The sequence below is a fragment of the Carcharhinus amblyrhynchos genome, unplaced genomic scaffold, assembly GCF_965287045.1.
Source record: "Carcharhinus amblyrhynchos unplaced genomic scaffold, sCarAmb.v2.hapA scaffold_92, whole genome shotgun sequence".
Taxonomy (NCBI): domain Eukaryota; kingdom Metazoa; phylum Chordata; class Chondrichthyes; order Carcharhiniformes; family Carcharhinidae; genus Carcharhinus; species Carcharhinus amblyrhynchos.
In genome coordinates, this window is record NW_027649832.1 from 56,035 (window position 1) to 70,247 (window position 14,213).

The 14,213-nt window shown below is 47.9% G+C and overlaps 1 protein-coding gene across 2 annotated transcripts in view; it reads left to right on the forward strand.

The window, feature by feature from the left end:
* clcn4 (chloride channel, voltage-sensitive 4) overlaps nucleotides 1–14,213 on the forward strand; it is a 51,105-nt gene that overhangs the window by 20,610 nt on the left and 16,282 nt on the right. For both annotated transcript variants that reach the window (XM_080182843.1, XM_080182842.1), the window contains exons 2-5: nucleotides 1,458–1,609; nucleotides 6,317–6,416; nucleotides 10,688–10,875; nucleotides 13,039–13,161. In XM_080182843.1, coding sequence (XP_080038969.1) covers nucleotides 1,466–1,609; nucleotides 6,317–6,416; nucleotides 10,688–10,875; nucleotides 13,039–13,161 — 555 coding nt within the window. In that variant the 5' untranslated portion in view covers nucleotides 1,458–1,465. The remainder of the gene's footprint in view (nucleotides 1–1,457; nucleotides 1,610–6,316; nucleotides 6,417–10,687; nucleotides 10,876–13,038; nucleotides 13,162–14,213) is intronic.

The following is a 14,213-nucleotide window of genomic DNA, read 5'->3' on the forward strand; positions in this document are numbered from 1 at the left end:
CTGTTTCAATGCTGTAAACCTCTATGGCTCTATAATTGAGGCCTTTAATGGCCACTTCAGGGCCTAGTGGTGGCATTGCTGAGAGCTTACCTGAAATGGGAGAGGCTGTGTCCAAGTGCCCTGTTGTGGTTTCACTGGACTGGCTGGAGTTGGGTAAAGAAAGGCCTGATTTACCAACCCTTCATGCCCACCTTCCCAAGCTCTCCCCACCTCTGCGATTCCCCTGTAATCCCTTGCTGGTACCTTCCAGTCAGGCCTTAATGAGATTTTCGACTTACTTTGAAGCCTGGCTCCATCGCACAACACTCCCCGCAGGGTCTCGCTGCAGTCCCAGCTGTGGCCACTACTATCAGTGGCACTGTTGAGCCGAGAGAGCAACGAGCCATTTGATTGGCCAGCTGCTCTTGGAGCTGGGCCTACCTCTGCCACAAGGATGGGTGGTCCACCTCAAACTACTTAAAATGGCCGTGGGGTGAGCTTACAAAGCGTAAACAGACTTGCCCTCAAAGTTTATACCCATGGTCAGTGATGCTGCCTCACCCATTGTAGCCAGACCAATATCTGGGGCTGGTGGGGAGGTGATGGTCTAGTAGTGTTATCGCTTGACTATTAATCCAGAAACTCAGCTAACGTTCTGGGGACCCGGGTTCAAATCCCACCAAGGTGGCCGGTGGAATCTGAATTCAATAAAAAATATCTGGAATTAAGTATCTATTGATGACCGCAAAACCATTGTCAATTGTCAGAAAAACCCATCTGGTTCACTAATGTCCTGTAGAGAAGGAAATCTGAGCTGGTCAGACCCAGTAAGGAGGCAGATGTGACTCCAGAGTCACAGCAATGTGGTTGACTCTCAACTGCCCTCCAAGGGCAACTAGGGATGGGCAATAAATGCTGGTCAACCAGCGACACCCATGTCCCACGAGTGAACCAAAGAATCTTCAATTTATATAACACCACTAAAATCGATTATTCCAAAGACTTCAGAGGAAGATAACTGTTGGAATATAATTGCACTGTGCATTATTGTTAATATAGTAGACCATTAGGAGTGGCACATTGGTCAGCGCTGCTGCCTCACCGCGCCAGGGACCTGGGTTCAATTCCTGGTTTGGGTCACTGCCTGTGTGGAGTCTGCACATTCTCCCCATGTCCGCGTGGGTTTCCTCCAGGTGCTCTGGTTTCCTCCTGCAGTCCAAAGTTGTGCGGGTTAAGTTGATTGGCCATGCCAAATTGTCCCTTAATGACAGAGGGACTAGCTAGGGTAAATGCATGGGGTTATGGGGATCGGGACTGGGTGGGATTGTGGTCGGTGCAGACTGGATAGGCTGAACGACTGTGGGATTCTATTAAGAGCATAAATTATTGTAACGGGTTTTGCGTTGCTGTCCGAATGTTTTCTTTGCATTTAAATATATATTATTTGTTTAATTTTTTTTTGGCCTCCTTGTCAACAGGACCTGGTATGGCAGCAGGAAGTGAGACCAATGGCTCAGGGAATCTCATGGACTTCCTCGATGAATCAGTCCCAGAGGTGGGAATGTACGAGGACTTCCACACAATCGACTGGCTGAGAGAGAAGTCCCGTGATACCGACAGGCACAGAAAGGTGCGGGTTTTTAATGATTTCGTTTCACCTTTCGAAGCCAGGCCAGCATTGAAAATCCAGCTCTCGTCGCTAGTCGGGTGAGCTGCTTTCTACAGTGCTGCGCCCTGTGGAGTATCGGTGCTTCACGGTGGAGGGACGTGGGTTCGATTCCCGGCTTGGGTCGCTGTCTGTCTGGACTCTGCGCCTGTATTTAAACGTAGAGAAAAATGTCCGAGCAAAACCCCGTTAAAATAATTTACGCTGGTAATACGTGGTCCGCTATGTTAACAGGAATGTGGGTTTCCTCCGGGTGCTCCGGTTTCCTCCCACAAGTCCGAAAGACGTGCCAGTTACGCGCATTGGCCGGCTGGATATAGCGCTTGGGCAGAATGGGATCAGAGGTTACAGGGAGAAAGCAGAATTAGGGTTGGATGATTAGCCATGATCGTAATGAATGGCGGAGCAGGCTTGAAGGGCTAAATGGCCTCCCTGTGCTCCTATCTCCTATGTTTCTCTGCTTCTAACATGCCATCGGAATGAGAAAGAATGTAGAGGAATGTGTCCAGCGAATGCGTCCAGTGTGAGGTGAGGTGCCCTTGATATCGAGGGCCATTAGATCAAGTGTGGCATCAAGATGTTAGATAACATTGAAATCAATGAGAATCAGGCAAATCCTGGCTGGGACTGTATACAAAGGCTGTTGTCTGAAATTGAACTGGACCGGCTGTACGTTGGGTGGCACAGTGGTTAGCACTGCTGCCTCACAACTCCAGGGACCCAGGTTCGAATCCCGGTCACTGTCTGTGTGGGGGCTGCACATTCTCCCCATGTCTGTGTGGGTTTCCTCCAGGTGCTCCGGTTCCCTCCCGCAATCCAAAGATGTGCGGGCTAGGTACATTGGCTAAACTGCCCTTTGGCGTCAGAGGAAATATCAGGGTAAATATGCGGTGTTAGAGGGACAGGGCCTGGGTGGGCTTGTGGTGGGCGCAGACTCAATGGGCCAAATGGCCGCCTCCTGCGCTGTAGGGACTCTATAACTCTGTATGCTGCCCTCAGTCAAACGCATCTTTGATGCTGAGGGAGTCGCTCACATCTGACCTTTGGAGTTCAGCTCTTTCGAGAATGCTTGAAGCAAGACTGTAACGGGGGCAGGGAGCTGAGTAACCAGTCCAGTGAGAAGGCTCACAGCACCAGGTTAAAGTCCAACAGGTTCATTTGGTAGCAAAAATCCACGAGCTTTCGGAGCGCTTTGGAACCCAAGCTCAGCAGGTTATGGGTAATCAGGTACTGCTTGGTAGCACTGTTGATGAGCCTTTCCATCGCTCTACTGATGATCGAAGGTGAACTATTGGATGGTATTTAGCCGGGTTGGATTTGTCCTGCTTTTTATGTACAGGGGACACCTGGGCAAATTTCCACACTGCCGGGTAGATGCCAGTGTTGGAACTGTAGTGGAAGAGTTTGGCTAGGGGATAAGCAAATCCTGGAGTCTTCAGTACTATTGCTGGGACATTGCCTTTGTAGTACCCAGTGCCTCCAGCCACATTGTGTGGTTGAGACAGATAGGCTAGAGGGTAGGAATGGCAGGTTTCTGTTCTCTGGACGACCATTAGTGAGCCAGACGGTTGTTGGGACAATTTTGTGGTCACCATTACTGAACCGAGCTTTTTGATTGCAGAGTTACTAAATCCAGATTTGAACTCCACCTGGGATTTGAACCCTCAGAGCACTAGTCCTGGGCCTCTGGATTACTAGTCCAGTGACATTACCGTGTCACTCTCCAGCTCGTGATGGAGAGATGCCGGCGTTGGACTGGGGTAAACACAGTACGAAGTCTCACAATACCAGGTTTAAACCTGGTGTTGTGAGACTGCTTACTGTCCTGCTCCATGGAGAGCTGGCATGGGTTCAATGGGCTGAATGGCCTCCTGTGTCATTATAACTCTATCTGTAAAGTAATGCTTTAGATTTTAACTGAATTCTGATAGGCTCAGTTTGCATATTCCTTTGATACCCCCATTTGGTTTTATTTTCGAATCAAGTTAAATTGGAGGGGTTTTAAGCAAAGGATGTGGAAGGGGAGGGGACGGTGGGGGTGGTTGGTAATTCACCTCCTCATCTGTTCCCTGTCAGTTTGGTTCCAGGACAGTTTGATGTAAATAAACCTGCAATGGTGGCACGGTGGTTAGCACTGCTGCCTCACAGGGCTAGGGACGTGGGTTCGATTCCCGGCATGGGTTACTGTCTATATGGAGTTTGCACATTCTCCCCGTGTCTGCGTGGGTTTCCTCCCACAGTCTGAAAGACACGCTGATTGGATGCATTGACCCAAACAGGCGCCGGAGTGCAGCGACCAGGGGAATTCCACAGTAACTTCATTGCAGTGTTAATGTAAGACTCACTTGTGACTAATAAATAAATTTTAACTTTGACAAACATTTGGTACAAAGTTCCTTTTGAAAGCAGCACTTAATTGGATAACTAACGGAAGTATGTTATTTTCATTTTTATTGCATTGATTAATAAATTAAATCAAATCTCAATGATCAAATGTTGCCATGGGCACAAACTGAATATTTTCTCTGCACTCTACAGCATGAATATGGAATCGCAGTGAATATCAGGATAGTGACCTGGGGTCACTGTCTGTGTGAAGTTTGCATGTTCTCCTCGTGTCTGCGTGGGTTTCCTCTGGGTGCTCCTGTTTCCTCCCACAGTCCAAAGATGTGCAGGTTAGGTGCATTGGCCGTGCTAAATTGCCCCTAGTCTCGGGGGATTAGCAAGGTAAATATGTGGGGTTATGCGAATAGGGCCTGGGTGGGATTGTGCTGGCCTGGTAGGCCGAATGGCCCCCTTCTGCACTGCAGGGTTTCTATGATTACATGAAGGCAAATCTTTCTTATGGATATACTGGGTGGAATTCTCCACTTTCACACTAAGTCCAGCAGCACCTTTCCTGCTCGTGGTGGGACCCCGCACCACATTCTGCGCTTGAAACCTTATTAATTATACACAGCCGAGGCCCCCTCCTCATCTGGTGGGCCGTAAGCCAAGTTGTCCACCTGCCCTCGACTGAGGATTGGGAGTGGTTTAAAATTCAGCAAAGGTGGGTAAGGGATTGACTGAGAAGGGGAAAATAGAGTATGAAAGTAAGCTAGCGAGGAACATAAACGAGTAGAAGTTTCCCCCAGAAATGGGGGAACTCATAATGAGGAACAAGGAAATGGCTGGGGAACGAAATTTGCACTTTGCTTCTGTCTTTAGAAAACATGAATAGTCTACCAGAAGTCCTGAGAAGCACAAGTTTTAGTGAGGAGTTGAAAGGAATGGTTTTGGGGAAATGAATGAGATTAAAGACAGATAAATCTCCAGGGCCTGATAATCTTCATCCCAGAGAATTTAAGCCCTAGAAATAATAGATATATTGGTCGTCACTTCCCAAAATTTTCTGACTGTGGAATGGTTCCCACAGATTGGAGGGTAGATAACATAAGTCCACTATTCAAAAAGGGAGGGAGAGAGAACACACGGATCTATAGACCAGTAAGCCTAACATCAGTAGTATGGAAATTGCTAAATCTATTATCAAGGGTTTCATAGCACTGCATTTGGAAGGCAGTGTTATAATCAGACAAAGTCAGCATGGATTTACGGAAGGGAAATGCTTGACAAATCTACTGGAATTCTTTGAGGATGTAACTAATAGAGTTGACCAGGGAGAACTGGTAGATGTGATTTATTTAGGCTTTTAACAAGGTCCCACCTAGCAGATTACTATATAAAGTGCATAGGATTGTGAGTAGTGTCTTGAGATGGATGTCGGGGGAAAGGTGTCCTTGATATAGAGGGAGTACAGCGAAGATTTCCAAGGCTGATTCCTGAGAAGGCAGGTCTGTGATATGAGGACAGACTGAGTTGGTCAGGGTTATATTCATTAGAGTTTAGAAGAGTGAGAGGGGATCTGATAGAAACTTATAAAATTCTAACGGGGTTGGACAGGGTAGATTCAGAAAGAGTTAACGTAGGCCTTACTTGTGACTAATAAATAAACTTGAAACTTTATATTCTGACCTTCTGACTCAGGGATGGGGCCTGAACCCTGACCTTATGCCTCAGAGGTGGGGCTTGAACCCTGACCTTTTGTCTTAGGGGTGGGGCTTGAACCCTGACCTTTTGTCTTAGGGCTGGGGCTTGAACCTTGACCTTTTCACTCAGGTTTGGGGCTTGAACCCTGACCCTCTGCTTCAGGGTTGGGCCTTGAACCCTGACCTTTTGCCTCAAGGATGGGACTTGAACCCTGACCTTCTGACTCAGGGGTGGGACTTGAACCCTGACCTTCTGACTCAGGGGTGGGGCTTGAATCCTGACCTTCTCCCTTAGGGGTGGGGCTTGAACCCCGACCTTCTGACTCAGGGGTGGGACTTGAACCCTGACCTTCTGACTCAGGGGTGGGGCTTGAACCCTGACCTTTTCCCTAAGGGGTGGGGCTTGAACCCTGACCTTCTGACTCAGGGGTGAAAGTTCAACCAGCTGAATCAAGCTATGCTTCCCAAATGTTTTCCATTGCCAGTTACAGGTTGTTTGCCCCATTGTAAATAGACCCAACATGCACCAGCCTAAGGCCGAAACAGAACTGGACATTAATTGGATACAATGCAGTTTATTTTACAGTAATGATGCCTACAATGAGAACAATCCAACACCTCATCGATCTACCTGTATTTTCAGATCACAAGCAGAAGTAAAGAGTCGCTATGGGAACGTATCAAAGGCTTGTTAGATGCCTGGTCAGGATGGGTGGTGATGTTACTGATTGGACTGCTGGCAGGTACGTGATCACGGTGTCTCCTTCCGATAGCATATTATTTCAATTCATGTGATCACTTCGATTGGGGAGGCGGAGAGAAGTTTACCCGAATCTTGTTCCCCTTATTGCCCCAGAGTTTTTCCAATTTTTTTGACTCCCTCAAGATATTACCCAGCAGCGTGTCGGGGAGCAGGGTGGGGTTACAGTCCAGTCATAATTTGAATCGGGGTGGTTATGGGGGCACAGTGGTTAGCACTGCTGCCTCACAGCGCCAGGGACCCGGGTTCGATTCCCGGCTGTCTGTGCGGAGTCTGCACATCCTCCCCGTCTTTGCGTGGGTTTCCTCCGGGTGCTCCGGTTTCCTCCCACAGTCCGAAAATGCGTGGGTGAGGTGGATTGGCCATGCTAAATTGTCCCAGAGGTTTGTAGGTTGGGTAGATTAACCATGTTACGGGGAACAGGGCGGAGGGGAGGGCCTGGGTGGGGTGCTCTTTTAGAGAGTTGGTGCAGACTCGATGGGCCAAATGGCCTCTCTTTCTGCACTGTATGATGCTCCAACCATTATGAATATGGTGCAGGCCTAATGTTTTTTTCCTTTCTGGCTATTTTTTGTGTAATGTCTATACTTCTTTCGCTGTCCCTTTAAACTCAGCAACCACTACAACAAAGTCTAACCTCAAGTACCCCAATCAACCAGCTTTTCCATTCTCTTTGTGTCTCTGTATACATTAAGTGCACATGCGGCTGGAGATAAGAATAGTCCTTTGGAAATATCAAAAAAGAACTTTATAGAAACTGAACAAACAAAGCTAACCTATTTTCAAACAAACACCAAATGGCCTGTCAATCAAAGCAAAGGTTTTTTTTAAACTCTAACAAAAATAGGCTGTCACTGAATGTTTAAAGGGCAGGGCATTTAAAAATTTCACAAACACCAAATGGCCTGTCAATCAAAGCAGTCCAGCAGAGTTTTGTTTTAAGAACTCTAACAAAAACAGGCTGTCAGTGAATGTTTAAAGGGCAGGACATTTAAAAACTTCACAAACACCAAATGGCCTGTCAATCAAAGCAGTCCAGCAGAGTTTTTTTGTAGAAACTCGAACAAAAACAGGCTGTCAGTGAATGTTTAAAGGGTAGGGCATTTAAAGACTTCAGATTGTGACACTTATAACATAAATTTGTTCGAAAAAAGTTAGCACTGTTTATATTGTTTCTATAAAGCTCTTTTTTTGAAATTTCCCAAGGGCTATTCTCGTGTCATTCTCCCAAGATGTGCAGGTTAAAGTTAAAGTTAAGTTAAGGTTAAAGTTTATTTATTAGTCACAAATAAGGTTTATATTAACACTGCAATGAAATTACTGTGAAATTCCCCTATTGCCACACTCTGGGGCTTGCTCGGGTCTTTACACCTAACCAGCCACGAATTTCAGAATGTGGGAGGGAACCGGAGCACCTGGAGGAAACCCACGCAGACACGGGGAGAACATGCACACTCTTTGGCTTGTGTAGAGCTTACTTTGTTTCTTCCCCTCTTACATTCATTAAAAATTCATTCTCAGTGATCCAAGCCGGGAATCGAACCCGGGTCCCTGGTACTGTGAGGCAGCAGTGCAAATCACTGTACCACCGCGTTGCCCACCTCAGCAGGTTAGGTGGATTGCCGTCGCTAAATTGCCCCTCAATGTTGCTGGCCTTCATAGCGAGGGGGATTGAATATAAAAGTAGGGAGGTCTTGCTGCAGCTGTATAGGGCACTGGTGAGGCCGCAGCTGGAGTACTGTGTGCAGTTTTGGGCGCCGCACCTGCGCAAGGATATTTTGGCCCTGGAGGGAGTGCAGAGGAGGTTTACTAGGCTGATACCGGAGTTGAGGGGATTGAACTATGAGGAGAGGCTGAATAAACTAGGCTTGTACTCGTTAGAGTTTAGAAGAACGAGGGGAGATCTCATTGAGACGTATAAGATGATGAATGGGATGGATAGGATAGAGGTGGAGAGACTCTTCCCGCTCAAAAAAGACAGTAGGACTAGGGGGCACAGCCTCAAGATAAAGGGGAGGCGGTTTAGAACGGAGTTGAGGAGGAACTTCTTCACTCAAAGGGTGGTGAATCTCTGGAATTCTCTGCCCGTTGAAGTGGTGGAGGCTGCCTCGCTAAATATTTTTAAGAAGCGGGTTGATGGGTTCTTGATAAGAGAGGGGATTAAGGGTTATGGGGAGAGGGCGGGAAAGTGGAACTGAGCCACAACAGATCAGCCATGATCTTATTGAATGGCGGGGCAGGCTCGAAGGGCTAGATGGCCTACTCCTGCTCCTATTTCTTATGTTCTTATGTTCTTATAATGTCAGGGGGACTAGCAGGGTAAATAGATAGGTTTCTGATAGACAAGGGGAATTAAGGGTTATGGGGAGAGGGCGGGAAAGTGGAACTGAGCCACGACAGATCAGCCATGATCTTATTGAATGGTGGGGCAGGCTTGAAGGGCTAGATGGCCTACTCCTGCTCCTATTTCTTATGTTCTTGTGTTCATTGGGGCCTATGGAGGAAGATGATGGAGTTGGAGTATTGGAGTATCGAGTATAAAAGTTGGAGTGTTATGGTAAGGTTGTATAAGGCATTGGTGAAGCTGAATTTAGAGTATTGTGTACAGTTTTGGCCACCTAGTTACAGGAAGGATGTAAATAAGGTTGAAAGAGTACAGAGAAGGTTCATAAGGATGTTGCCAGGACTTGAGAAGCTGAGTTACAGAGAGAGAGATTGAATAGGTTAGGACTTTATTCCCTGGAGCGTAGAAGAATGAGGGGAGATTTGATAGAGGTGTATAAGATTTTGATGGGTATAGATAGAGTGAATGCAAGCAGACTTTTTCCACTGAGGCTTGGGGAGAAAAAAAACCAGAGGGCAAGAGTTAAGGGTGAAAGGAGAAAAGTTTAAAGGGAATATTAGGGGGGGCTTCTTCACACAGAGAGTGGTGGGAGTGTGGAATGAGCTGCCGGATAAAGTGGTAAATGCGGGGCCACTTAACATTTAAGAAAAACTTGGATGGGTTGATGGATGAGAGAGGGGTGTGGAGGGATAGGGTTCAAGTGCAGGTCAGTGGGACGGGGCAAAAAATGGTTTGGCACAGACAAGGTGGGCCAAAAGACCTGTTTCTGAGCTGTAATTTTCTATAGTTCTGTGGAGTGGCCATGAGTTGGCATTGAGCTGGTATAGAGGGTGTGAGAGCTTTGGGTGGGTCCTCGGCACTCACCTGGGCCTCTGTGTTAATAACTCCAGTGATATTACCACCATCTACCCCAAATTTAGATCAGTCATCGAACGCTCGCAGCCCCGATATCACATAAGGCAGTCTTTAGTTATGTATTTATTCACATCTTTTTTTAATAGCTAAAAGTACTTCATGGCTCTTTCCTCGTGTGGTACTTACCTTTGTTTCTACCCCTCTTCCGGTCATTAAAAATTCACCCTAAGGGATACAGGTGCTGGCATTGCCAACATTATTCCCCATCCCGAATGGCGTTGTGGATATGGTGGTCCGAATGTGGTCTCCCTGCTCCTGCTGTGGTATCGGAGAGGATTCTGCCCCAGCCACAGTGAAAGGATGGTGGTCCAGTGCCAAACTGAGATGGTACATGTCTTACTGATAGAATCATACTACCCCTGCAGTACACAAGGAGGCCATTCTGCCCATCGAACCAGTACCGACCGCAATCCTACCCCGGCCCTATTCCCGTCACCCTACACATTTACCCTGCTGACCCCCCTGGTCAATTTAGCACGGCCTGTCCCCCTAACCCGCACGTCTTTGGACTGTGGGAGGAAACCGGAGCGCCCGGAGGAAACCCACGCAGACACGGGGAGGACGTGCAGACTCCGCACAGACAGTGACCCGAGGCCGGGAATTGAACCTGGGCCCCTGGCACTGTGAGGCAGCAGTGTTAACCACTGTGCCACCGCGCCGCCCCCCATCATATTCCCAAGCGTGGCCTTTCCAGACGGAGGAGATTGTGGGTTTGGGAGGTGCTGTTGAGGAGATCTTGGCGATTTGCCGCAGTACGTCCCACAGACGGAGGACCCGCTGCAGCCTTGGCATGCTGCCCTTGGAGGGAATGGATAGTTAAGCTGGCAGATAAGCGACCAACGTACTGGTGAAAACGCCAGCGGACCTTTGACCATCGGACTGGAGCGCGAGCTCCCTCCGTTTCTCCCCATATCTAAAGTAGGTGACGGCCGCCATTACAAAATGGAGCTCCATTTGCTGGTTTTAATGTTGTGCTTTGTGCCCCGCCTGTTCAGGGACGCTGGCTGGCGTGATAGACCTGGCTGTCGATTGGATGACGGACCTGAAGGAGGGAGTCTGTTTGGCTGGATTCTGGTTCAGTCACGAACAGTGCTGTTGGACGTCCAACGAGACGACCTTTGAGGACAGGGACAAATGCCCTCAGTGGAAGACATGGTCAGAGCTCTTGGCCGGCGAGCCAGAGGTAAGGAAATTCGGGGATCCATTCGCCTCTTGGACTTAGACATTGCAACGCACTGTCGCACCCACAGCTCTGAGCTTCAAATGTAAGCATGCCCCACACATCTTACCCTCATCACCCCTCATTCCCTCCAAGCCATCTCATACGCCCCCCACACACCCTCCATGCCAACTCCATTGCCACTTACCCAGTATTCACCATGGCCAATCTTCAGGACCCCCTGTGTAGATGAAAAAAAAATTCGAACAATCCAATACCGCCCCCACTCCTAACACTTGATAATGTCAAAAAACAGCCATCCATAATATACATTCAACCTCAACCGGTTAATATGTCAAAAAGACATGCATCTATTCGGACCCCCAAATCAAAGATTTACAAACTTTCAATAGATCTTCAAATTGTTAATGAAACAGTCTGAATCCCCTTCTATTGCACTTGAAACACAGCCAAGCATTCACAGCGGCAGAATTCTCTGAATATATGGTTTTTACCTTGAGTTTGTACCTTGATCTGAAAGCTTTTCTAGTGCGGCACTCCCTCACTACTGAACACCAGTATCAGCACTCACAGTATAACACTCCCTCACTACTGAACACCAGTATCAGCACTCACACTGCAGCGCTCCCTCACTACTGCACCCTAGTATTAGCACTCAGTGTAGCGCTCCCTCACTACTGCACACCAGTATCAGCACTCACACTGCAGCACTTCCTCACTACTGCACCGTAGTATTAGCACTCAGTGTAGCGCTCCCTCACTACTGCACACCAGTATCAGCACTCACACTGCAGCACTTCCTCACTACTGCACTGTAGTATTAGCACTCAGTGTAGCATTCCCTCACTACTGCACCACAGTGTCAGCACTCACAGTATAGAACTCCCTTGCTATCATACAGCAGTGTCAGCCTGGATTGTAGCACTGAGCCCCAGGTGTCACCCAGTGGATTAAGATGTACTGTGGAACAGGGAACCATTATTGATTTTTACAATGCTATGATATGTACAGTCTGGTGGTGTTGTGTGTAGCACCTCTGAGTCAGACGCTGACATAAAGGTGCGTTAATAATGTGGCCAAACAAATTGGGCAGGGCCTTCCAACCGTGCTCTCCCCAAGACCGGAAAATCCCACCCGAGGTCAGCGGACCCCCTTCATTGCTGGTACCCCACCTGCTACGATCGCCATGGTGAGCAGATGGGAATATTCTGCCTATTTGTGTGAAGTATACAGTGGAGTATAAACCTAAAATCCATCCAACGCTCACCAATGGCAGCTGGTAAGTGCGAGAGAGATTCCTGGTCAGTCGTGTTGGAAAGAATATTGGAGACGAGACCCTCACTGTCCATAACTCCAGACTACAACATGTAAAAGTGTATGTTGTCACCTCAACTTGGACTCCCTCATATGAACTGTAACACACCCCCAGAGAATCCTAGGCAGCTAGATTGTTGTTCGTGATTGGAAAATTGCTCACTATGTCCTGTGGGCGGCACGATGGCACAATGGTTAGCATTGCTGCCTCACAGCACCAGGGACCCGGGTTCAATTCCCGGCTTGGTTCACTGTGCAAACTCCTAACAGACATTCTCCCCGTGTCTGCGTGGGTTTCCTCCAATTTTCTCCCACATTCTGAAAGACGTGCTGGTTCGGGTGCATTGACCCAAACAGGCGCCGAGTTGTGGCGACTAGGGGACTTTCGCAGTAACTTCATTGCAGTGTTAATGTGAGCTTTACTTGTGACTAATAAATACTTTTTACTTGTAACACCTCAGGTAGCTTTACCAAGGACTTGTGAAAGCTATACTCCATGCAAATAACATTTAACTTGTATCTAATATTACTGGGGAGGCAATGTGTAGTGATATTATCACTGGACTATTAATCCAGCTAACGTTCGGGGGGACCCGGGTTCGAATCCTGCTGCAGCAGGTGGTGAAATTTGAATTCAATAATTCGCACAGAATTCACACGGACAGTGACCCAAGCCGGGAATCGAACCCAGGTCCCTGGAGCTGTGATGCAACTGTGCTGATTGTAAGTGGATTTTAGTCTTTTTCCCAAGTAAAGAATAGCCAACCACAGATTTTGCATGGTGCGTACTGTATGTTGGAAACTAGAAATTAAATGTAAGTACTCATGTCTGTGTTTCTTTAATCCCCTCAGGGCGCTAGTGCGTACATACTGAACTATCTTATATACGTTCTCTGGGCTTTGACCTTTGCCTTCCTGGGAGTCTCGCTGGTTAAGATGTTTGCCCCCTATGCCTGTGGCTCGGGAATCCCAGAGGTAGGTGCTGCTCCAAAGAGATTAAAGCTATGTTTTGTATTTCAATGCAGCGACTCTTTACCCTGCCACGGTTGCTGCTGCCTTCTACATCACAAGAACTATCACATAGAAGATAGGAGGGCCCTTGGAGCCTGCTCCACCATTCATGGCTGATCATCCAGCTCAGTAGCCTAATCCTGTTTTATCCCCCGTAACCTTTGATCCCACTCACCCTGAGTGCGATATCCAGCTGCCTCTTCAATACACTCAAGTTGAGAGATTGATTTGATTTATTATTGTTACATGTACTGGGATGCAGTGAAAAGTGTTGTTTCTTGCGCGCTATACAGACAAAAACATAAACAGATAACGCTGGAACGTCTCAGCAGGTCGGACAGCGGCCGTGGGGAGAGAACGGAGCCAGCGTTTCCAGTCTGGATGACCCTTCCTCAGAGCTGAGAGCATGGAGAATCAGCGGAGGTTTATACTGTGAGGGTGGGGATGGGGTGTGTGGAATGGAGCAAAGGGAATGTGAATGAGGAAACAGGAGGTTGAGAAGGTGCTATCAGAGGGTCCATTAAGTGATCAGAATGCGAGAATGGCAGAAACGGGGGAGGGGGGGATGGTACAGATTGTTAAAGAACTGCCTGAGGAATGTGGCAGCTGCCCTGAAGTGTTGGGGGGGTGCAAGGAGGAGAGCTGGAATGGAGAAGTGGAAAGATGGAAGTGAGAGAGAAGGATGATAAAATGGATGAATGAAACAAAATGGGATAAAATAATCAGAAATGGGAATGAAGGTGGAGGAGAGAGTTCATGCTCTGAAGTTGTTGAACTCTCAATGTTCAGTTAGGAAGGCTACACAGTGCCCAGTCGGAAGATGAGGTGCTGTTCCTCCAGTTTGCATTGGGGTTCACTAGAACATTGCAAAAGGCCAAAGATAGACATGTGGGAGGAGAGCAGGGTGGTGTGTGGAAGTGGCAAGCGATAGAAAGGTCTGGGTCCTGCTTGCGGACGGACCGGAGGCGTTTTACAAAACGGGCACCCAGCCCGTGTTTGGTCTCTCCGATGTCGAG